This window comes from Thunnus maccoyii, chromosome 10, assembly GCF_910596095.1.
Source record: "Thunnus maccoyii chromosome 10, fThuMac1.1, whole genome shotgun sequence".
Taxonomy (NCBI): domain Eukaryota; kingdom Metazoa; phylum Chordata; class Actinopteri; order Scombriformes; family Scombridae; genus Thunnus; species Thunnus maccoyii.
Genome location: NC_056542.1, coordinates 1,199,175 through 1,225,616, shown reverse-complemented (window position 1 = coordinate 1,225,616; position 26,442 = coordinate 1,199,175). Strand labels below are relative to the sequence as shown.

The following is a 26,442-nucleotide window of genomic DNA, read 5'->3' as shown; positions in this document are numbered from 1 at the left end:
TCAGTGAATTCAGTGGTTAAAACAAATGAAATGAAAAACTCTCTTAAGAACACAGCAGCTCTGTGGATCAGACTAAAATATCTCAACATCTAATAGATCAAATGTTTGGTGCAGACGTTCTTGGCTCCCAGAGGATGAATCCTGCTAACGTCACAGATACTGGGCTCTCTGCACATCACTAGTGTTTAGTGCCAATTAGTAAATGTTAGCATGCTAACATGTTAAACCAACACAGGGAGCAAGGTAAACATTATACCTGCTAAACATCAGTATGCTAGCATTATCACTGTGAACATGTTAGCATGCTAACATGTTAAACCAACACAGGGAGCAAGGTAAACATTATACCTGCTAAACATCAGTATGCTAGCATTATCACTGTGAACATGTTAGCATGCTAACATGTTAAACCAACACAGGGAGCAGGGTAAACATTATACCTGCTAAACATCAGTATGCTAGCATTATCACTGTGAACATGTTAGCATGCTGTTAGCCTTTAGCTCAATACACAGCTGTGTCTAAACAGCCTCACGGAGATGCTAGCACGGCTAGCACGGCGTCTATCTATTGAAGTACATGTACGTAATAATTCAAATACACACAAAAACAATAATTATTACCATTTATTATAGTTTTAGCTGATATTACAGATTACAGTTTACCTGTAAAGTAATAATAATATATATATATATATAATATTGTTCTTCAGTACATGATCATAATGTTTATATCTCAGTCATTTACAGCAGCAAAGACTTTTAACTGAGGCAAAATGTTCACTGACAATTGATTTCATTTGTTTTCTTACAGCATCGATTCGTAGCAACTAAAGCTTGATGAACATGTTTTATGATTCTGTTCAGACACTCAGAGTCTCGCAGTTCACTCTTAAGACTTTGTCACATTCTGTTTTATTACAATAAGCACATTTACGATAAAAGGAGGAGAAAAAGACAGAACATAGAGTCTGGTGGAGAGACACAGACATAAATATTCAAACATACAGTCAGTCAGACAGGTGGTCTGTCGTCCTGCAGCTGTCTCACTCTCTGCAGCTCTTCTTCATAGAACAGCAGCTGGTCCACCTGGAAACCGTCTTCAGGTTCGTCCACCAGACGGCTCGCAGCCTCTGTGACGTCGTCCTCCCTGTCCTCCCCGTCCTCCCTGCTCTCCCCGTCCTCCCAGTCCTCCCTGTCCTCCCCGTCCTCCCAGTCCTTCCTGTCCTCCCAGTCCTCCCTGTCCTCCCCGTCCTCCCTGTCCTCCCTGTCCCCCCTGTCCTGCTGCAGCCTCCTGGCTTCCTTCAGGTTCTCATAAAGCTTTTGGAAGACGTCTGAACCCAGCCGACGACCGACAGACCTGCAGAGGACAAACACAGATTTAAACATCGTCATCATTCAAACACTGATCTGCCTTCACTGTAGTTAAACTACCAGCTGAAAAAACTGTTTACAGGAAGCAACACTGACTGTCGATCAGAGACGGACATCAATTACTCAAAAATGCTTCGATTCTCTGAAAATGTTTCCAAATAATTTCCTGACTATGAATATCATAAACATGGTGATCACGTAGATAGAAGAGCAGGTTTGTGTGTTTTGTCTCTGTGGTAAACACGACTGTTTCAAATATTCAGCAGCTTTGACCTTTAACCTGCTGAATATCGTCCTCTATCTCTTCCTCCTCCTGTTCTTCTTCTTCCTCCTCTGACTGACAGCGCGGAGTTCAGGACGGTTGACTTCCTTCCTGTTTATCTTCGTCCGTCACAGGTGTTTGACTCTGTGTTTCAGCTCCTGTCAGCAGGTGATCCAGGTGCTTTTTTTCTTCTTCTCTCTCAGTGTGACAGACAGCAGCTCTCTGCTCGGCTAACATCACTGTGATCATCTTTTATTTGTTGTTGTTGTAAATGCTTTCAACTGTTGTCTCTGTTCCAAGACTAATATTCTCATCTGAAGTTTACTGAGACTGTTGCATTAAAAGCTCTGAACAAATTAAACTTCCAAGAAGAGAAAATGAGTCTGTGGGATCATAAATCAAACCTTCTCTATTCACACCATCAGAACAAAAGCTGATGATTTATTGATTTTTTTTTTTCAGAATTCCTCATTTTCTTCTCACAAACTCTCTCTGCAGAACAAACCGTGAGCAACATCAGGAGGATTAATGTCTGAGCTGCAGCTTCAGTGAACAAACTGCCACCAAACTTTCACACAAAGAGAGAAAAAATGATGTTTGGACACATCAACATTTCAGCGTCTCAAATGTTTCTGCATCAACATTATTTCTGGAGTATTTCTCAGACGGTTTCTCTCCGATAACTTCCTGAAGTCTCTGCTGGTTTCCTGTCTGTCACACAAGCATTAGTCCGGCACATAAACCCTCGTTGTTACACTTCAGTGTTTGTACGGATGAAACAAACCAGATATAACGTGTTGATCAGTGAGCTTTAGAGGTAACGGGGGAAACAGTTAGCTTAGCTGTCTTTATGCTAAACTAATCTTCATATTTACAGCAGAGGAATCAATCTGAACATCTAACTAGAGTCAAACTTCCACTTTGATAATGAATGAACCTGCTCAGTGAAGGTGCACATGTTGTTAATAACTTGTATGGTGCGACTCCCACACCGCAGTGAAACTACTGCTACGTTTGAACAGGACACCTGAGAACAAAGAATCACATCCAGAGAAAAACCAGAGACTCACAAACACTGAGCTGGTTTTTATGGTTTCCTCCTCTGTGTTTTATGAGCAGCTCAGTGCGAGCTGACAGCCTTTAATTCCCACAGAGAGCAGCTGTGTGTGTGTGTGTGTGTGTGTGTGTGTGTCGGATGCTGTTGCCATGGTGACGAGCTCACCCTACTTGAAGTGGAGAGCACCGGGTTTTCTCCTTTTTATTAACCCATGCCATCTGACCAATCAGATAACTCCATTTTTTTTACCATCTGCCAATCAGAGGAGAGCAGTAGGTTGATTATAGTAAAATCAGAAGAGCTGAATGGAAAAAGTGAATAAAATAACCATAAAGAGTTAGATTGATATGTTTGTATGAAGATGAGCTTTTGCTTTTTAAGTTTACGAACGTCCCGCCGTCACCGTACGTGACGCGTGGAGTTCCTCAAGGCTCAAACCTCGGGCGTCTTTTAATTAACATTTACATGCTTCAATTAAAGCAGATTATGTAAAAATAATCAAATTAACTGTTGAAATTATGCAGACGACACCCAGATTTACCTTGCTGATCGATGGTCGATGGTACAAATACATCTGATGAATAAACTGTGTGACGTTATTGTCCTGTTAGCGACCGAGCTAAGCTAAGTCTGCTAACCGACCACGGCTACGTTTGTTAGCTTGAAGAGATTTATATTTATTTATTTATATTTATCATTTTCACAGCAGACATTTTGACAAAAGCAACCAGGTGGAATTAATAACATTAATGATTCAGACAAGCCAGTTAGAGGCTCTGGAGTTGACACGCTGCTTACTGGGACACTTAATGAAATGAAGCCATCGTTAGCAGATAGCATATGGAAGTGGACCACTTCAGGCAGTGATGCAGCACCACTTGTCTTCTTCTGGTCCGAAATGGTCCACATGTAAAATAGCAAACACGGCCCAAATATCCCAAATCGAATGTGGAGCTCTCAGGTCTGTGTATTCTGGATGTGGGCCAGTTCTGGTTTATCTGGTTTGTTCCTGGTTGACATGCAGCTTGCAGGAAACAGGAGCAAACCGCCCAAATACGGTCATTCCACGCGGCATGTGGGCCGGATGAAAGTACCAAAAGTGTCGAGTGTGAGCTGCATCTGGCAAGTCAAAATGTCTTCAGTGAAAATTGTAACGGGTATAGGATGGACCCAATAGCAGCACAAATGACACTGGTATAAACTTTGCAGTCTTTATTTCACACGATGTCAAGGCAATATTAGCACGGTCGGAGAAACACAGTTCTGATGAGTATGACTCCACCGGAAATTGAACCCCGATCTTCCACTCCTACAACGGACAAAGACCAGGGAACAGGCAGGCAGAACTCAGAGTCAGGGACAGAAGGCTGGTGGGTTTACCGGGGCAGAGACGAGGAGCGATGGTCGAAGACAAGCTGATCAGGAACCAGGAAGGCAGTCCAGTGAAGAAAGCAAGATGACTTAGCATAGTAGCATAGACAATCTGACAAGGAGGGAGTGGGCCGAGGCAGCTTATATACAGGCTTGATTGCAGATGATGAGCAGGTGGGAGCGCCAGGTGAAGGTGGTTGAACTAATGAGGGGTGTGGCAGAGCAGAGAGTGAGACTGAATGATTGGATGATTCCCACAGCAACAGGTGAGGGGGGAGAGCAGACTCTGACAGAAAATGGTGACTTCAATAACTTTTCAGTAACTTTTTATTGAATGAAACGATGTGCAGTGGTGAAGTTAGCGGTCAGCTCACCAATCATCTCCTGAGATCAGTTGCTACGTCACCAGACCGCCGGACACGTCGGCTTCACGTAGACGAGCAAATGTGACTCTGTGGTGTGAACGCTGCTGAGGGACTGAACGAATCAATGACTGAATGTGTTTGAACTTTCAGCTAAACAGAAAAAAAAAAAAACTTTAATTGTCTTTTGTGAAAAAAAAAAGACAAAGGGTTGAAAGTCAGCACTCATCTCCTCTCTGTCTCTGAGAAACATTAAAGCAGTCTGGAGTATCGGTGTAATTTCAGTCTCAGAGTTCAACTTTTAACAGCCACTTCAAATCAATAAAGTCTGTAAAATGTCATCTTCAAACAACAAGAATCAAAGGATTCATGTCTGCGCATGATTAGAGAAACTTTAACTGTCTCCTCTCAGGTTCTCTAACAAAATAACTTCCACTCATCCAGACGGCTGCTGCTGATCCTAACGAAGACCAAGAAAACACATCAGACGCCACACAACAACAGACCCGAGGACAGTTACTGTGTCACCAAAATATAGTCAATAACAAGTTCATCTTTTCTGCTTCTTGGTCATTTCCATGTGTGTTGAGTTTCTGCTGTTTTTGGCATGAAAGTACTGAACACACTGATGTTGCTCAACCTTGCACTGACATTAACGGCAGCACGCTTCATCAACAGGAAGCCCACCGCGTCCTGCTGACATCTGAGAAGACTTGATGAAAATATTTAGAGAATGCTGCCTCCCTCTCTATTAAAGAACTAGGTTTAGTGTTATTATTGCTTCATGATAGACTGCAGGTCAGAATATTTCATTTGTTGATTGATTGGTTTGTTCTGGAGATGTTTTCTTTCTATAAGCTGGTCTCTGCAGACGCTCAGCTGTGTTTATGAAATCCTGTTAAATCACAGCATAGCTCGTTATACTCATTATGATCTTTCTACAGATTGAATATTGTTACATCATCCTTATATTTTAATCAGTTATACATCTGTGAGACAGTCGCATCCTGCTCAGGTCACCAAAATACAACTTTTAAAGCATCAGTCTGGTGTTAGTTTATATTCTTCTTAAAGGGAACATTTTTACTTTTTGTGGTTTTCTGTTATTTATTTTCTTGTTCTGATGTCGGATGTTAAACATGAGGTGACTGGAGGTGAATGTATGTAGGAATGCTGCCTGCAAGTCAAAGCCCAGGGCTTTAACCTGTACTTCCTCCTCGTGATGACATCAGATGGTTCTCACATGCTCACAAATAGCCGTCTGTTCTGTAGGTTTTGTTGCTAAGGTGGTTGCTAAGGTGGTTGCTAAGGTGTTTCCATGTGTTGTTCAGCTCCAACATGTACGGATGGATTTGAGAAGTTGACATTTGGAGTAAAGAAGGAGAAAAAGAAGTGAAATCCTGCTACTATAGTTTGTTTACGTAGCCTCCGGAGCCAGAGGAAGCTTCCTGAAGCTGACCAATCAGAACAGAGTGGGCTAATCAGGAGGGCGGGGCCTTAAAGAGACAGGAGCTAAAACGGCCTGTTTCAGACAGAGGCTGAACTGAGGGGCTGCATAAAGGACCAGTAGAAGATAAATAAGGAGTTTTTAACTGGAAATCATGCAAAGATATTCCAGTAGAGCCCCAGAATATAAATATAGAGCTGGAAATGTGCAGAATATGTGTCCTTTAATGTTAAAAGTCTCATTAAAAGACTCAAAACAACATTTTCCTCCTTCTCTTCTCAGTGTCTCTTCCTTTTGAAGATGTAAACCTTTAAAAACAGCTCACAAATATATAGTTTCAAAATATTAATTTCCTCAAACAGCTGGTCACTGTAGTTTTAACAGGAGGAAACAGTGTATTTGTTGGGGATTATTTTTCAGCGGTGGATGAATCCACAGCAGTCGGTTTGGTGTTTTTATGTGTTTTGCTGCAGGATGATGATCTGTGGATCCATCTGCAGTTTATAATGTGAGTTATGTTGTGTGTGTGTGTGTGTGTGTGTGTGTGTGTTCATTCATTAGTTAAACTCTGGCACACCTGTAACAGCAGGTGAGAGCTAATGAGACGGTGAGCGAGGGAGTGAATAAATGAGAGAAATAAACTGTTTGATGGATTTAGGTTTTAATTCGTTTCTACTGTATTCCATCATGCTGTGACTTTACATTTAATTCCTGTTTGTCCAAATATTTGTTCTCTATTGTTGTTTTTTGGAGGGAAGAGCTTTGTTTCTGCTCGCTGGGTGTTTATTTTCATTTTAATCTGCACAAACAAACTGAATCTGCTTCATATCACACTCGGATCCACAGCGATAGACCGCGGCTCCGGGGAGGATCTCTTCTCTGGAATAATTGGATTATTTTAAATTAAACTTTCACAGACGCTCACAGAGACACGGAGCTTAAATCTGAGCTGAGACCTCGAAACCAGAAAGACAAAACTCGACGATGTGCAAAGTCAGAATCAAAGTCGAACTTCGGGTCATTTTTACAGTCGTGTTCAATAGAAATATAGTCAAATATAGTCAAATATAGTCCAGAGACGAGTCAGCAGAGACAGAACAGGAAGTCACTACTGACTGGACGAAAACCTTCGAGGTGACGTGTTTTTGATTCAGATTTTAGGACCAAGAGTCAACTTTCTTCACTCAAGAATCACTCCTGACTCTGTATCCAGGAGCTCCAGAGGAGTCCTGACCTGCTGGGAAACGACGTTCAGAGAGAGGAGAGATGTGAGATCAGACTATATGAACACAATCACGTCCTCCTGGCTGCATAATGAATCTACTTCATAACAACAGGAGGAAACTATTTCTGTGAAGTCGGATCTTATTTTTTTTATTGAGGACATTTCAAATAACAGTGGAGGCTATAATATTAATAATAATATTTAAGAGATGTTCTTATTGTTATGGTGAATTTCTCGAGACTGTGGAACAGCAACATGTATCTGTCTAATCTGTAGGCACAACAAAGCTGCTGTAGAGGAGCCGAGAGGTCTGAGAATATGGAAAATACACTCCAGGAACACAAAGAAAGACAGGAAGTGACATCATGACTTTGGTGAAGTCAAGATGTCAAGACGTGGCGAAGCTTCTCCTTCTCAGTCCTGACTTTAGTTTCACAGAGGTAGGATACACTACCTGTTTTATATACACTACTACTTCCTCTGACGGGCAGGTTGGGACCTTGTTAGTAGCCGCTCAGCGTATGAATGTGTGTGAATGGATGAATGTGATCTGTAGTGTAAAAGTGCTTTGAGTGGTCAGAGGACTAGAAAGGCGCTATACAAGTACAGTCCATTTACCATTCACCTGGTGGCAAATACATTAAGTACAGTTTGCTAGCATGTTATCGATGACTCACTCTCTCAGACGGTGGATTCTGGTCTCCAGCAGGCCGCTGTTGATCATCGGGGGCCCCTGAGGGGTCTGAGGGCTCTGAGGGGTCTGAGGGGTCTCAGGCTCTGGTGGGTCTCCTGGATTACAGACAGGAACAAGAGAATAAAGACAAACCTGAATGAAACTGAGTTAATGATCATATTCCATTAACACTCTGCTCTATATTCTCTCCTCTCTGCTTCCGTTAATAAACAGAGTGGAGAGTCAGTGGAGTCGATGGAGGTGATCTAATGGGATTATAATGGCAGGATATCTGCTGCTGCTGCCAGAGTATAAACTCACATTATTCCTACATCTCTGCTGACTCCCAGGAGTCTGATTTTCTGATTTCCCAAAAAAGTTATAAAACATATCTTCTAATCTGCTGATAAAACAGAAATATGAGCTCAGAGTTCAGGAGAGGAGACGGAGACAGGAAGTCAAGATGGGATCATCCTTACATGAGACGTGTGAGATGAAGATGTTTGGAATCTCGACAGGTTGAGACTCTTAATGATCTTTGAATCTTAATGAGCTCAGAATCTTAACGAGGCTCCTGATTATGAGAAGCTCGGAGCTGCAACGAGCTCTGAACGTTAACGAACTCTGAATGTTAACGAGCTCTGAATGTTAACGAGCTCTGAATGTTAGTGAGCTCTGAATGTTAATGAGCTGATGACCTCACAGCGATGATCACAGTTTCTGCTGCTCACCGACACTTCAACTGCTTTCACCAGTTCACTAACTGTTATTCCTCATGTAACCATCCGGATCTCACACTTCATCTGACAGTGAAGTGCAGACAACTGAAGCGTCTCCAACACTTCAACTGACATTTCTGAACCACTTCAGTCAAGTCAGTTGTTTTCGTCTTTCACTCTTCAACTGACGATTTAACTGCTTTCACCTCTCACACCCTCAAAAGACATTTAAACTATTTTTATCTCTTCTTTTCCTTCAACAAATGTCTTTCCAACTGCCTTCAGTTCCACCTCCATCTATTGTTCTTTAACTCAAAGTTATTCTGTTTTCAGTGATTACACTTCAACTGGTACGTTAACCTGATTCATTGCTCACATTCACACTGAAACTTCATCTTTCAGCACTTCCACTTACAGCACGTCAACCGACACTTCAGTTGCTTTCATCCAGAACTACTTTAAAGCTTCAGTGCAGGACTTTTGTCTCCCCCTTCTGGCAGTGAGAGTAATTACAGAAACACTGTTGACACGTGTTTACGTCATAGACTCTGCTGTCGCTGCTGTTAAATTGTTAAATTGTTTTGAGCGTCACACAATGATTCATTTCATTATCAGCATTTGATCCATTCGGTCCGATAACAACAGCTGCACAATTAAATTATTTTATCCCCATTCAAGTTAGCACAGAGCTAACTGGAAGTTAGCCGCTCGGCCGGTGGAAGTCTCTACTGAGCATGCTCAGTATGATTCATCCAGCCAGCGCTGGAATGTCAAACCCAACACCAGGTTAAAAACTCTGTATACTGTGAAATACAGAGAGATTTATCTGGTGGTGAAAGGTTTAATCAGCAATGTGTGAACTTGTTTGGTTCATTTATATGTAAAAGTTCGGCACTGCAGGTTTAAGTCAACTGACTCTTTACTACAATTTATCACATTTATCAGTGAAACTTCAATGTCAGATTTCAACTATTTCAAATGTCTAAAGTGCAAGCTGTCAGCAGTGACAGCAAGTATCTTTTCTAGATGATATTATTGATTAATGTGGTTGTAATTCTTAGTTTTTAAAACATTGACATGCAACGAAGGTCTCTGTGGCCACCAGAGCGCTCCAGCTTCAGCTTTAATGTGAGGGGAACATGGGGAAACTACATAAAACACATAATGACAATAATATATCATCAAACCAAACATCTAGATATGCAAACCGAAGCCTGCACATCGCTCACAATATAAACATCAAACAATGAAAAATGATAGTGAATACGTTTAATTAATAATAAGAGCAGTGGTAATCACAATAGTGATGATAATGCCTTTAATTAAACCCATTGCAAATCTCTGATGCTGCAGTTTAAAGACGTTCAAATTCAGACTGAATCTTATCTGTTCAGTTCAAACTGATCCGCTGAATAAAAACAAAGCTGCTGCTGTTTTCTTCAGGCTTCAGTCTGAAACACCAACGCAGCACAAAGTGAGTCTGAGCTGCAGTTTAACAGCTAACGACGGGGCAGTAAATCAGGATAATGGCCTCTGAGCTGCTCCGGGTCTTTTGTCCATTTACAAGAAGCTAAATATCAGAGGATTTAATGGCTGTGTATCAGTGCTGAGGCTGTGGTCCGTTACCGAGGGTCCTTGAGGGAACAATAATCCCAGCGTAGCTTAACGTGAACAATGACCTGACCATGAGGACAAGAAAATGTGCTGAACAGGTTCCTTCAGTTTTCATTAAAACACAGAAGGAAACAACCAGCAACAAACATCTGACCTGCAGGTAGAAACATAGACGTCAGCAGTGAGTCTCAGCAGCAGTGGAGATAAAACTGTAAAGTTTGTCCTGACGGTGGCGCTAGTCTAAAGAGTTCATCCTCTGAGAGGCGGGAATAAGATCAGGACATACTGCATGTACCCCGTTTACACCTGGTATCTGGATGTAAATGTTCAGCTGTAAATGCACTCAGTTCTTTATTAAGGACACAGCTCAGGGGGGTCGATAGCACGATAAAAAAACAATAAAATATACATATACAATACAATAAAGTAAATAACTCACAACACATTGTGATCAGATCAGTCAGACAACATCTGGAGGTGTTCAGGCTCGCACTGTAAATATAATCTGTACAGCGTGACGTCACTAAGTTGAAAGGTCACCTAGCTCCACCTCTTCCTGCCAGCTAACGCGAGCTCCGTAAAAACTCCAAGTAGCAGCAGCAGCAGCTGGAAGTCTTCCCTCATAAACCGTGAATGACCTCCGTTCATGGCAGCAGTTTCTTTGATCTGGGACACGACATGTCTGTTGATGACACCACCAGCTCCGCACGAGTCATTTACATACTGAGATGTGATCAGAGTGCGAGCACAACTGAGGAGACAAGAACACATTTAATACCAGGAATATAAGCTAAGATCCATTGATCAGATATCATTATACAGATACAGATCATGTTACAGTTTTACTCTCCATTTCCCAAAACCCTAAACACAGATGCATAACTGCACACTCATCTTCACAAACTTCACAAACTCTCCACTCAGAACCATTTAATCTGACATCCAAACCAAACTTTGCCTCCAGACATCAAATACACAAACACAACAAAACCATCATTGATCACTGCTGAGATCCGTTCAAAACACGACTGTAAAAACCGGATACTGCAGTCAGTGATGGTGCTGATTCTCTTTACATCACAATATAAAGACACGTGCTGTGTCTCAGATCACATACTTCTGTACTTACACTTAACATTTTGAGTGCATAAGTGCGTTCACACTGAGAAGTATGGAAAAATGCACTGTGAGAACCCGGATGGTGCACTCAAAACGGTCAAAAAGTTGAGTGTGGAACTATGGACACGTCTCGCCCTAGACGGTCGCCATCTTGGCTACGTAGTGGAAGGGTATGTTGTAACTACAGTGAACATCACCACATTGTACAAATGTAAGTTATATGTGTGTTTTTTAGCACTAAGCACCACTATACTGTTGTTGGATATAAGCCATCAGTATGTTTTTTGGGTTCATTTAGCAGTCTGTAATGATTTGGTAGTGTGAATGATAACATGAATGCTAACGCTAGCTAATGCTAATTTGCGATTTCCAGTAAGTGCACAACACACTACCCTGTAGAAATTCACGCACAACGCCAGTAAGTACATAGTGTACACAGTGTACTACATGAAAGTGTACTAACAGAAGTGTGTGATTTGAGACACAGCTAGTTTCAACATTTTTAATTCCTCAGTGTACTGTAGTACATGTAGAGTAAATGAAGTAAAAATATGCAACTGATACAGAAAGTAGAATACAATAAAATAATTTCCATGTATTTATCAATGTAAACCAATAAAAAAAAACAGTTTTTGTGTACATAAAGAAAGAAATCACATTTATTCTGCCTCAGGTCTTTGTGGGTGAACTGACCTCTGACCTCTGTTATATCTCTATCCTGAACTTCTGATTGGTCTGTGAACAGTTTGGACTCTCAGGGGAATTGTGTGTTAATTGTGTTCCAGCTGTGATGACTTGAGTTAATGATATTTAATACCAGCAGCTTTCTAAACGAGCACATGAGTGAAAACAGGGGAACAGTGTGTCTGGTGTTTACTTAATAGTTCAGTTATAGAGAGAAACTGTAACACCAGATGGAAACATATCCACCGCTGAACAGACCAACCAAATCATGTCATTTGGTCACAATGATAATGCTGACATCAATGCTAGTGCATTTGACATTAATGATGACATCATTAGCGCCCAGCTACATTGCTGAGTTATTACTCCCCTACAAGGATGATAATGACACACATCAGCCTCACACCACGTCTACATTAAGCCGGATGAATTCTAGGACGACATGAGTCCACAGCAGGAGCTTCAGCTCATTTCTGCAAATAACCTCCGTCTTTTAAATCACAAAAACGGGTAATTCTCCTCCTACTGTGCATGTGCAAAAGACAGACAGAAATCCAGTGAAGAAGAAACAGTATACTGTTTCCGTTCTGCCAAGTATATCAGGCATGAGGAGGGGGTGGTTAGGGTTAGGGTTAGGGTTAGGGTTGGGGTTAGGGTTAGGGGTCAGGTTTAGGCATGAGGAGGGGGTGGTTAGGGTTAGGGTTAGGGTTAGGGTTGGGGTTAGGGTTAGGGGTCAGGTTTAGGCATGAGGAGGGGGTGGTTAGGGTTAGAGTTAGGGTTGGGGTTAGGGGTCAGGTTTAGGCATGAGGAGGGGGTGGTTAGGGTTAGGGTTAGGGTTAGGGTTGGGGTTAGGGTTAGGGGTCAGGGGGTGTCGTGTAGGGTTAGGGTAAGTTTACCATCTAGACTCTTCTCAGTTTCGCAGTTTCTTCTTCTTCTTCATCCAATGAAACGCTGCGTTTCTGCCGCCATCAGTTCTATCAGTGATCTGACGGCGTTTCTACAAAGCTCAGTTTTCTCTGAACACACAACAAACACCAAGCCGACGTTTTCACGTCTACCCACTCTGGAGGATGTTTTGGAAAAGCTCCGTTTTAGTCTGGATGGAGAGACGAAGATGTGTTTATGAATTTAGTCAGTTTAGTGTTTGGACACGGTCTCAGTGTCGGCACCTCACAGCTCATTAACATAATCATTGAGGAGAACAACAACAACGATGACTGGGAACGATGGAGAGACGAGGAAGTTTCACATTTGTTGGATATTTATGAAGAAGCTTCTATTCAAGCCAAACTGGAGGGAACTCATCGTAATGCTGCACAGCCATCATCATCATCATCATCATCATCATCATCATCATCATCCACCTTTAATGGGACTAGAAAATAAACTCTTCAAGATCAGACTGAAGAAAACAAAGAGTTCTCATGTTAACAGACCATCAGACAGCTGGTGGCTTTCTCATTTGATTTGTCCGTAACCACGGCAACCGGCATTACGCGTAAACACAACATGTGCACATACATGTAGAAATATGTACATAAATAGAACATGAGTGAAATTCATGAATAAACAGACACGTTCGTTCATATTTATGATGTTTCAGTCTGAAAAGTATCAACTTTTTATTTATGACTCATTTAATTGTCGTCTGCGTTTTCACATCTAACTGAAGAATTTATAAAGTCGACACAGAACAATCTGAATAAATTTAAATGTTTGTATTCAGATGCCAAAACATTTCAGAAGGTTTGATTTGCATCTTAATAGAACGTTTCCATTAAACTCAACTGTATGTTTTTTATTCAGAGCTGCAACAAGTCAGACAGAATAATTAGTTTTCCTTCATTCAGATTCTCTAAACAGACGCATCAACCTCACCTGCAGAGAACCAGATCTATATTCTTAATGTTCCTGTTTTATACCAGTAAAACACTGGTGGACGGGTGACGATGAACACTGATGATTTTATCTGAGTAACAACAGAATAAACATGTTCCTAATAAACAACCAACTCAATATTCATGCCTCAAATCAATAAGAATTAGCAAAAACAAACATAATCTAGCAGAGAATCATTTAACGTGAAAAGAGAACAAAGGAGCTCACATTCAGACACAGTCAACAAAACTTCTGCAGCTGGTGAGGAACATCTGTTCTTCACCTTCTTTTAACTTCCTGTTGTTATTACCGGCTGTAGAGAGAAGAGTCCAGACCTACACAACACCCCCACCACACCTTACTGATCACACATACTGACCTCAGAGACCTCCATTATAAAAGACACGACAGGACGCCTCCGACTGCAAATGAGTTCAATATTTACTCTTTGTGTTATGAATTTTTAATCCATGAAAGTTTTGTATTTGTAAAAGTTTCCCAGAGCCTTTATAGTGAGTTTCAGCTCATTGTTTATCTGTCTGTTCTGGTTCACTCTCAGCGTCTCATAGCGTCGTTTTCAGAGAGAATAAGCTGTAAAAAGCCGCTGAACACTACCTGCTAACAGTTAGCTGTAGACTAGCTGGTGAACACAGTGGAGCATTTCAGCCTGCTCGCCAGAATAAAACGTAGGCATTGAACGTTTCTGCAAACCACAGAAACGTTGAATATCTACGTTTCAACACGTGAAATATGTAGCATATTAACATTTCAACAATACGTATCATCTCAACATTTGTAAAGTGACGTAGTTCACATGTGATCTATATGAGTTGATCTCTCCTGTATAGCAGGAGGAGGAGGAGCAGGTGGATGGTTAGTAAGTTTGTTGGAAATCAGCAGAGAAGAAGGTTCGAGACCACCTCGAAACCGAAACCGATGTCCGCTTCCTGTTTCCACTGACTACAGCGGGTGTTTTTAGCGAGACGTCAGGACATTTGCAGCCGTTTTTGTGGCGAGTGAGACATCGGCCGTTTTTATTTTATTTTTTATTTTTATTTTGACCCAAACCATGATCTTTCCCCTAACCCTAACCAGACCTTAACCACAGCGTTGTCACACCATAACACATCATTATTCAACGGGTAGAAGGAAATGTTGATATGATACGTATTTCACATGTTGAAATGTATATATTCAACGTTTCTGTGGTTTGCAGAAACGTTCAATGCCAACGTTTTGTTCTGGCGACTGGGTCGATCATTTAGCAGCTAAAGAGCCAAATATTTCCCTCAGGAGTTGGTAGAGAGCAAAAACAGAGTTAAAAGAGAGTGAATATTGGACAGAAACACGACTCCACATGGATGATAATGTTGCTTCGTAACTGCTGGATGTGGAAATAAGTTCAACATATCACCTTAAAAGCTGATGATGTTCACTACTTGTTTCTGATGATAATAAGTGGATCAATTCCTCCAGATTTAACTTCTATATATAAATTTGACTTTAAAAAAAAAAAAATTTCTATCACAGTTTTTCAACTTTCATCAGGACAGCTTTAAGTTAACAGTCTGAGTTCTGATTGGTTCATGCAGCCCGCTGTACATTTCTCACATTAATGAGGTCATGTGACCTGACAGCAGCACTGATATCACATTAATCTGATTAATCAGATTAATCAGATTAATCAGATTAATGTGATATCAGTGCTAATGCGATTAATGTGATTAATCGTCTCTGGAGCAAAGTTCCAGCTTCATGTTTCTGTGGTGAAACATTTCAGGAGCTTTGATTTCTCATTGGTCACTTTATTATGATCAGCTGTACAATCTAATGCAGCAAGACAGCAGCTCTGCTATAAGTTCTACATGTATGAAGTTTATACAGTTTCAGTTTTTGTAGACGTTGTCAGAGAGGTGATAATTCTACTTAATGTTTATTATTCATGTTGTAGTGGGCGGTGAGTTTCTAATATTTTGTCCATTCCATTAACATACATGTGGGGAGCAAAATATATAAAACACACGATATTTCCAATATAGTAAATGTACAATTTATGGCAGAGCTGTTGTGTTGGATGGTGTTAGATACACAAGTGTTCCTAATAAAGTGAGTGTATATGTGTGTACAGCAGCAGGAGGAGGAGGGGGAGGAGGAGGAGGAAGAGGAGGAGGAGGAGGAGGAGGAGGAGGATGAGGAGTCACCGTTTCCTTCGACAGGAGGAGAACGGACAAAGTTTGATTTCCAGGTGAACTGTTCTGAGGTCAGTGGAGCGAAACAAACAGAAGCCACAGCAGAGCAGTCTGTGACTGAACCAGGCCAACAGGAACTGAAGACTGATGAGGAGGAGGAAGAGGAGGAGGAGGAGGAGGAGGAAGTAGAGGGGTTTCTAAACTCTCCTGCTGCAGTTGCACCATGAGGGGAAAAATAATTTTCTGCACTCAGATATTTGCACATTTCACGAATAAACTCGGAACTATTGCAGTGTGTGTTGACGTTCACTTGGTTTCATTTTCATTCAGGTTGAATCTGATCTGAAGCAACGTCAACAAACAGCATCATTACCAGTGTGTGTGTACAGGTATTCCTCATGTTGTGGGGACTCGCCTCCCTTATGGGGACAAAAAGCAAATGTAGTATATATATATAATATATATAATAATATAAATGATTAATTTTAGGTTGAAGACTTGGTTCAAAGGTTAGTTTAGGGTTATATTAAGGTTTGGTTTGTCTCCAGGAAATGACTGCAAGTCAATGTAATGTCCTCTGAAGTGATGTAAACATGACTGTGTGTGTGTGTGTGTGTGTGTGTTTGTCTCACTTTACTCAGAAAGCACACAGCATCATGGGAACTGAACTGAAGATGTAGTGGCTGCCGGTCAGGAGCATCATTTAAATCAATATATTTATAGTATATTCATATATTATTTTATTTTATGCATTGTTTGGTAATTAAATGTTGACATGATAATTGTTGAGTCAGCTGACATCATCGTTCCTCCTGTTCATGCTGATCATTATCATAAAGTGAGTTCAGTTTAAGTGAATCAGACATGACGGGCAGCAAATAACGATTATATTCATCATCAATTCATCTGTCTATTATTCTCTCTATTAATCAATCAGTTGTTTGGTCCATAAAATGTCTGAAAATGGTGAAAAATGTGGATCAGTGTTTCCCAAAGACGACGTTTTGTCTTCAGTTTACTGTCATAGAGACTAAAGAAACCAGAAAATATTCACATTAACAAGCTGCAATCAGAGAATTTAGACTTTTTTTCTTAAAAAGTGACTCAAAATGATGACTCGATTATCAAAATAGTTGGCAATTAATTTAATAGTCAGCAACTAATCACTGCAGCTGTGTATTAATCAGCGATAGATAATAAAGCTGCAGCTCTGTATAAACGTTGTGCTTGTTCTCTGAAGCTTCAATCGTCCAAATTAGTCAAATTCAGTGAAAATCTTCCAAAGTTTCAGTCTTTTGGGGAAAGATATGATCAATTATAGAAAACAGAACCTGTTTCAGTAATCATTTGGGTGTCTGATGATTGTTTATTCGTCCTTTAACTGAAAAATGAAAAGTAAAACATGTTTAAAATAATGAAAATAATACAAAATGATACAAAATCTTTAATTTCACATTAACACACTCAGAGATGATTTGATTCATTTCATGCTCAGTGAACACCGTGACTCACCACTCACATCCTCTTCCAGAACTTTCTGCATGTGCTTCATCATGGCCTCCAGGTCACTGACCTGAGGACACAAAGACGCCAAACATCACATCAAACGTCTCTACAAGAACAATGAAGTCATCATTTATCTTTTAATCTGCAGAGTCTGTCACACAAACATCCACTCAGGTTTTGTATAAGACAGGTTCCCAGTGTTCCCAGTGTTCCCAGTGTGTGTTAAACCAGCAGTCAGGTGTCTGTAATCAATCATGCAGGTGGAAGTATAGTAACAAAAAGAGGAACTTTGGCACTAAAAAGACTGTAACGTTGAAAGATATCTACTTGATTTGACTCATTTGGACGCTGAAGCTTCATATTAGCTTCAGACTGTGGATTTTGTCCTCCATCACTTCCATTTTAAGGTCATTATGAAGGGATCTTCTAATGGTCAGTATGAACAGGAGGAATGATTACAGCAAGAAACACAGCTTTAATGTTCATTTGATGACTGACTGCTGGTTTAAGACACTTGAAACATTGTGAACTGGTCCTTTAATGTGCAAATTGAAAATGTGCATAAAAACATGTGGATGTTTCCTCCGTTGTTCCCGTCATTTTTATTCATTTTATTTTTTATCCTCATAATTATTTCTGTGTTTTATTTGATTGGCACTTTGGTCAACATTTGTTGTTTATTAAATGTTCTCTATAAATAAACTGAAGGACTTCCAGCGGTTCAGAAACCCTCCTGAACGTTGTGTAATGGGACACGTTCATGTCCATCAGCTGTCATGTTGAAGTCTTGAGGGACGGAGCCTCAGCCAGCATCACGCTGCTGCTGGAAGCCCTCACAAGCACTGAAGCAACAGTAAATATTATTTTTCATTTAACCTCCTCCTCCTCCCCTCTGCTGTCACCATCAACACTCCTGACAGTCATAACTGAGGGAAATCAATCAGGAACATTTATGGTTTTCATTTCTGTTGATATGATATCATATAACCAACAGACGGCAGATCATCACTGACAATGACTTCTAGATATTATCAACATCAATATTAAAGGACTATTCCACTGTTTTGTTTTTGTTTTGTGAGTCATTCTCCACTTAAAGGATCATTCTGCTCATTTTCTATATTTTTTCAGTCACTATTCATACACAAAAATATGGCAGAAAATGTACGAAATAAAATTATAAGTCAGTTAATCCAAACTGTTTTTTGTGCCTTTTTCATTGAAAGCAAATGTAAATCATTGAAAGTATAGTTTTAGAATAAATGAGATGTTAAAGCTTGAAGCATGAATGAACTCTGATAAACCTTCACTCTGCTGTGATAACAGACGTCTTCCACGCTGACATGAAATCTGTCACAGACTGACTGTGAATGCCGTCAGCGTGGGAGTCGGACAGACTGATACGAGATGAGAACAGACGTCTGGTCAGTATGAACTTCCTGCTTCCTGCAATGAGTGACAGTTGGTTCACACTCCTCGAACATGACGGTGGAAGATTTGATGGTCTGTGGACGTCTGAGGACAGACGGTCAGTAGGAGGTGAGACGCTGAAGAAAACTCAAAGACAGCTGCTGTACTGACAGTTAGCTGCTACACTTCATGTCCTCAGACTCTGGTGATTCCTGTCAAATATGGACAAAATTCAAATAATCTTAGTTGAATGTTTAAATGGTCAGAGAGTCACACAGGATGTTCTCACTGCAGGAAGAAAACTGAGGAAACTCGCTGACTAAACCTGCGTTTGACTGAATGTGGTTCCTGTAAGAAGGTTCCTGGTGTAAGAAGGTTCCTGCTGTAAGAAGGTTCCTGGTGTAAGAAGGTTCCTGCTGTAAGAAGGTTCCTGGTGTAAGAAGGTTCCTGCTGTAAGAAGGTTCCTGGTGTAAGAAGGTTCCTGGTGTAAGAAGGTTTCTGGTGTAAGAAGGTTCCTGCTGTAAGAAGGTTTCTGGTGTAAGAAGGTTCCTGCTGTAAGAAGGTTTCTGGTGTAAGAAGGTTCCTGGTGTCAGAAGGTTTCTGGTGTAGGAAGGTTCCTGGTGTAAGGTTCCTGGTGTAAGGTTCCTGGTGTAAGAAGGTTCCTGGTGTCAGAAGGTTTCTGGTGTAAGAAGGTTCCTGGTGTAAGGTTCCTGGTGTAAGGTTCCTGGTGTCAGAAGGTTCCTGGTGTCAGAAGGTTCCTGGTGTAAGGTTCCTGGTGTAAGGTTCCTGGTGTAAGAAGGTTTCTGGTGTAAGAAGGTTCCTGCTGTAAGAAGGTTCCTGGTGTAAGAAGGTTCCTGGTGTAAGAAGGTTCCTGGTGTAAGAAGGTTTCTGGTGTAAGAAGGTTTCTGGTGTAAGAAGGTTCCTGCTGTAAAAAGGTTCCTGGTGTAAGAAGGTTTCTGGTGTAAGAAGGTTTCTGGTGTAAGAAGGTTCAGGTGTAAGAAGGTTTCTGGTGTAAGAAGGTTCCTGGTGTAAGGTTCCTGGTGTAAGAAGGTTTCTGGTGTAAGAAGGTTTCTGGTGTAGGAAGGTTTCTGGTGTAAGAAGGTTTCTGGTGTAGGAAGGTTTCTGGTGTAGGAAGGTTTCTGGTGTAAGAAGGTTTCTGGTGTAGGAAGGTTTCTGGTGTAGGAAGGTTTCTGGTGTAAGAAGGTTTCTGGTGTAGGAAGGTTTCTGGTGTAGGAAGGTTTCTGGTGTAAGAAGGTTCCTGGTGTAGAAAGGTTCCTGGTGTAAGAAGGTTTCTGGTGTAAGAAGGTTTCTGGTGTAAGAGGGTTCCTGGTGTAAGAAGGTTCCCGGTGTAAGAAGGTTCCTGGTGTAAGAAGGTTTCTGGTGTAGGACGGTTTCTGGTGTAGGAAGGTTTCTGGTGTAAGAAGGTTCCTGGTGTAGAAAGGTTCCTGGTGTAAGAAGGTTCCTGGTGTAAGAAGGTTTCTGGTGTAAGAAGGTTTCTGGTGTAAGAAGGTTCCTGGTGTAAGAAGGTTTCTGGTGTAAGAAGGTTTCCGGTGTAAGAAGGTTCCTGGTGTAAGAAGGTTTCTGGTGTAGGAAGGTTTCCGGTGTAAGAAGGTTCCTGGTGTAGAAAGGTTCCTGGTGTAAGAAGGTTCCTGGTGTAAGAAGGTTTCTGGTGTAGGACGGTTTCTGGTGTAGGAAGGTTTCTGGTGTAAGAAGGTTCCTGGTGTAGAAAGGTTCCTGGTGTAAGAAGGTTCCTGGTGTAAGAAGGTTCCTGGTGTAAGAAGGTTTCTGGTATAAGAAGGTTCCCGGTGTAAGAAGGTTCAGGTGTAAGAAGGTTCCCGGTGTAAGGAGGTTCCTGATGTTGGGGAGGTTTTAGTTTCTCAGGGTTGGCCGTCACTGATTGGTCGAACTCAGACTCTGCGGCTGCTTCAGCTTGTGTTCTGCTTCATTCATAAAACAAAGACAAACTCTGGTATCATCATGGACGTTTACAGAGAGCTGGATACACCAGTTTCTCCCAGTTTCTCCCAGTTTCTCCCAGTTTCTCCCAGTGGCCAATCGTGGTACTGCAGGGAATAAATCCGCCGTTATTAAAGAGACGTTTATAAAACTGTTGACAGGACGCCTCACACTGCAAACAAGCAGAGCGATTACTCTTTGTATCAGTGGTTTTTAATCCATCAAAGTTTTATATTTATAAAACTTTTCTCGAGCTGAGAAGCAATTTTAAAATCCGTGACGTCCTGATGGCGAGCAGGAACTCGGGGGCGGAGCCAGCGGCAGAAACACTATTGTGCATATTCAGTGAGTCGCAGAAGCTAGAACAGACATTTCTTGTTGTTTGTGAATGTTAAAAGCAGGTCAGTTTGTTGTTGAAATGAACCTTTTTATGTTCTGAAGCATCAAACACAAGATGATTTACATGTTTAGTTTCTGCTTTTCATTCATACAGACTGATCAGTTTATATAAATGATTCTATTGAAGATGGATCATTTATAATTATATAATCACACAGAGCTGCAACCTTGTTAAATATGATTCACATCTTTATCCTCATAATGAGACAATATCTCATTTTAACAAGACTGATGTCGAGATACGTTCCTCGTTATTATGATGAAGTTTTCTCATAATAGTCGAACCTTTCATTGTGATAAACACTGTGTTGTCTCTGTTAATAATATAGAGTCTGCATGCAGATAACAAAAGTAACTGGAAACTAACTGGAAGTGAACTGGAAAGTCACCACCTGTCTGGTATTAAATCATCTTTTCTGAAAACTACAGGCTGAAGAAGAAGAAAAAGAAGAAGAAGAAGAAAAAGAAGAAGAAGAAGAAGAAGAAGAAGAAGAAGAAGTCTAATATTTTACTCACCTTTCTAATTATAATATGCAAATGTGTTTTTTTACCATGTTATTATAAATTGTTTTTCTCATTTTAATATTTTAACAACTTTCAAACAAATAAAATACGATTCAAAGTGCTTTACAAGTGACTGACTAATGCACGCTGAAGCAATTAAAAAGGTTAATTGAATAGAGAGCAGTTAAAGATGGCCGCCTGCTGCGTGCTGGCGTCGTGGACTCAGAGGTGTGACGTGTAACACGACTTTAATCCCTTTTTACGCCGGCGTCAGTCCAGCGCTGTGACTTCCTGCGCCGCCGCCGCCGGCAGCATAATGCCTCCCATTCAGTGTTTGCACCTTTTATACAGAACAGCGAGGCGGAATAATGGTGCAACATTCCCGCCTTGAAGAGGCTGAATAAAAGAAGCTTCTGTGTCTCTCTGCAGCTCAGCTCCACTAATTATCCTCCTCCACAATCTCCAGTTTCGCTCCATTTCTTCTCCTCCTCTCTGCTCTTCTCTCTGTCATCACTATCAGCAGTGACAAATAGGTTTAATCTCTCTCAGCCTTCCCACTTTCTCTCAACCTCAGACACAAATTGGCTTCTGGCCTTCACAAGCTGCCTCTCTCTCTCTCTCTCTCTCTCTCTCTCTCTCTCTGCAGACGGTATATTGGACTCGTCCCTTCAGCAGCCCGGTGGGATAAATTGGCTGTAATCATCCCAGCATGCAGAGCTGCTGTTTACCGAAAAATATTGGTTCTGACTTTTCCCTTCAGCTGCAGAATGAATCACAAAGTGTGTTTCTGTCCACCTGTTTTATGCATTTTTATGCTTATTTCAGCAGAAATTTAAATAAGCACTCTAGATATGTGTGAAAAGTGTTTCTCAGTGTGTGAAGGAGAAAAGGTTTAACTTTTGCCGCAGTGGACGTGGCGTCCAGTCGCCGTCTGCTGCCACAGCGTCACAGTCAGTCGTTCATGTTCAGTCCAGCGTTCGTCGTCACGGAGAAACATAAATACGACAGCGAGCACGTTAACTGTGAGTTTTGTTACATCGAGGTCGTTTGCAGCCTCTCAACTGATTCCTGAGATAAGATGCAAAGTGATCAGTGATTACGTCACTACGAGCTTTCTTTAAGGGTTTTAATTGGCTCCTCGTTAGAGACCTTCATATAAAGACCTTATTCACCACACAGTGCTGCTGCCATTGATCCCAGTTATCCCAGTGTTCATCCAGTAATGCTGATTCAACAGCAAAAGTCTTTCAGGTTGAAAGTGTTGTGAATGAACTGTGACTGATGCTGACTGATGTGGCTTGTTGTTCGGGGATTATTGGAGAGATTTTACTGCTTTTTAAACTGTATGACTGATGAATATTTGGGTTTAATCGTGTCAAACACATTTCGACACAACGACCACTATGATGGACTGATGGTCAGTAACTGATGTGTCGGACTGTCTGGACTTTATTTAACAAACACGTTGCATCAAATAAAAGTTTGGAGCTGAAATATGTTGAAGAACAAAGTTCAGACTCTTCCTGTGTTGTTGCTCTCAGACTGTTTACTGATAGAAGAATAATATGAACTTTATCTTACAGCTGACAAATTATTATTATTATTATTATTAATGTTTGAACATTTTACCTGCACAAATATTTCTGTGATGTTTGCACTTTACATCCTGTTACATGACTATTAACATTTATTACTGTTAAATGATTAGAATCCTGCTCTGACAGCAACAAATCAGCCTGTTTGAACCAATAAGACAACAGAACAAATAAACAAATAAATAAACAAATAAAAGATCCATAAAGGTCATCAGATGTGCTGCTGTTCTCTTTCAAACTCGTTTTTACACCAGATTTGTTCTAGTGATGTGCAGAGAGACAGTATCTGTATTTGTATTTGTATTTGTTGAGGCAGCAGAAATATTTGTATTTGTATTTGAATAAAAGTAGAAAGAGGCTTAAAAATCCTGTTTTTGTTTTTATTACACTTTTCATTTTAGAAAATTAAAGTGTTACAATCAGTGTTCATGAATAAACTACCTTATGAAGGACGACGTCCCCACACCGGGTCTCTAACTGGAGTCTCCCAGATCATAGACGACTGCGCTGACTACTGAGATAAAACTTTACTCATCACCTCATTGCAGACAGACCTCTACCTATTTATACACCCATAACACACAGACAGCACAGCCTGTAACATGTAGAAGAACTTCAAAGGTGATTCTTGCTTTGCACTTTTCATTTATTGCCTATTTTTTTACAACCTAACTTTGTGGAAAGGAGAAGAGGAACAACAGGTTATGGAGAGTCTCTTGGGAGCACTTTGCTTGTGTCAGTAGTTCAGTTTTATCTCTGGGGAACACCCCCAACTCCAGGACTGATGTCCATATTAGGAAATGTGCGTCATGTAGCAGGTGGATGTGACTCCCCTCGTTGAGACCTGCTGATAGACGTCACAGCGGAGCAGAGGAGAGACACTGAGATAGTGATGTAACCGACCTGCACACTGGTATTTGACATGGTTTCTTCCCGAATACAAATACTTTTTTTTTATAAAACCCACTATTTGTGCTTTGCCAAATAACATATTTGTATTCAGGCACATCCCTACTATGTTCACATTTAGTCAGATAGTCTCCATTAACAGTCCTGTGAATCAGCTGTTAGCATGATGTTCAGACAACCATCACTGATCACTGTCATACTGAAGAAAACTTTAAAATAACTTTAAAATGTGATGATTCTGCAGCTTCTTTTTCTCTGTTTCTAAGTGTATTTATGGAGGTTTATTGGTGATGAACATCAGATATAATGATCCTCAGGAAGGTTAATTCAGACTGAATATCAATATGTGTTTCATGTCTTTGTGTTCATGTTTGAGTGAAACTGTGTTAGATTTGAAGTGTTTGATAGAGAGAAAGTGAACCTATCAGCCAAAATATAACAACAGCCAACATAAAAAATCTATTTCCTTTTTTCTCCGTCAATTCTGAATTTTTTCTCCTCCTTCCAACCAGCAGGATGTTTTTCCTGACTTGTTATTTTTCCATCTGTGTGTTTTCCTGTTAGATTATTATTTTCAAGTCCTAATTTTATCTTCTAAGAGGCAGCTTTGTGAACGTGCTTTTAAAATTCACCACAAGTGTATAAATTAAGTTAATAACTGAACAACAGCCTGAAAAAAAAACACACAATACTGCACTTTCCAAATTACTTTCTTTCACAGGAAATAAGCTGCTAATAATTAGCATCTTAGTTAACAGCAGGTCAGAACGCCGCGTCCTTGTGTGTGTGTGTGTGTGTGTGTGTGTGTGTGTGTGTGTGTGTGTGTGTGTGTGTGTGTGTGGAGTCTCTTAATTAGAGGACTTACAGGCTCCGCTCAGTGTGAGAATCTTATTATGATAATTTGAGCCCAAACACAAACTCAGCTCATCACATTCGAACACGTTAAACCGGCTGAGATGCCTGAGAGCTGAAATCAAAGCTGCTTCACAGCTTCCACCTACAAAACCCTCAGCGTGTGTGTCATGCTAATCCATGCTAATGCTAATAAACACACACACACACACACACGCTGTACTCTGCTGCCCTAATTAGAGAGCTAAACATAATAATATCTCTGGATAATAATGAAGATGAGCTGAATATAAATCCACGTTACTCCTATTATGTTCTCCTCTCTGCTCACATCATGTGTCATATTGTAGGTGTGTGTGTGTGTGTGTGTGTGTGTGTGTGTGTGTGTGTGTGTGTGTGTTACTGTATGTTTTTGTTACCTCATTGGGACGTTTTCTGGTATAAACACTGACCATGTCAGGACCAGTACTCCCAGTTGGGACCAAAGCTCAGTCCTGGTTAAGGTTTGAGTTGTGGTTCAGGAGGGAGAGCAGGTCGTCCATTAGGGGTGTGCCCAAATACAAATACATTATTCAGCAAAACACAAATAGTGGGTTTTATACGACTATTTGTTTCATACAAATATTTTTAAAATTATTTGTTTTCAGGAAGAAAAAAAACCAACATGTCAGATACCAGCGTGCAGGTCGGTTACATCACTATGTCAGTGTCTCTCCTCTGCTCCGCTGTGACGTCTATCAGCAGGTCTCAGTGAGGGGAGTCACATCCACCTGCTACATGACGCACATTTCCTAATATGGAAATCAGTCCTGGAGTTGGGGGTGTTCCCCAGAGATAAAACTGAACTACTGACACAAGCAAAGTGCTCTCAAGAGACTCTCTATAACCTGACCGTAACTCTCTGTACATCCCTACCGTCCACTAACAGCAGGGTCGGTGGTTCGATCGCCGGTTCTTCCTGTCTATGTGTCAAAGTGTCCTTAAGCAAGACCCTGAACCTCAAGTTGCTCCTGATGGTTGGCGCCTTGCGTGGCAGCTCCACTGCCGTCCGTGTGTGTGTGTGTGTGTGTGTGAATGAGAGGTGTTATATAAGTCCAGTCCATTTACCATTTACCAAGGATAACTGCACAAATGTGTGTGTGTGTGAGTTTGTTTAGCTCTTTTTTTTTTTTTTATTGATTTTCAATAAGTAAACCCCCGCAAGGCAGCAGGCCCAGATAACACCCCCCGGGCGACCCCTCAAGACATGTACTACAGAGCTGGCCGATGTTTTTACCTCCATCTTTAATCTGTCCCCTGCAACCTGCTTTAAAACCACCACCATCCTCCCAGTTCCCC

General features: G+C 40.9%; 1 protein-coding gene across 1 annotated transcript in view; it reads right to left on the bottom strand.

The window, feature by feature from the left end:
• Window positions 1-1,013: 1,013 nt before the first annotated feature.
• Window positions 1,014-26,442, bottom strand: part of nek11 (NIMA-related kinase 11) — a 92,167-nt gene continuing 66,738 nt past the window's right edge. Inside the window, exons 17-19 of the mRNA XM_042423580.1 lie at window positions 17,486-17,546; window positions 7,775-7,886; window positions 1,014-1,359 (exon numbers count right to left, since the gene is read on the bottom strand). Of these exons, the coding sequence (XP_042279514.1) occupies window positions 1,014-1,359; window positions 7,775-7,886; window positions 17,486-17,546 (519 nt within the window). The remainder of the gene's footprint in view (window positions 1,360-7,774; window positions 7,887-17,485; window positions 17,547-26,442) is intronic.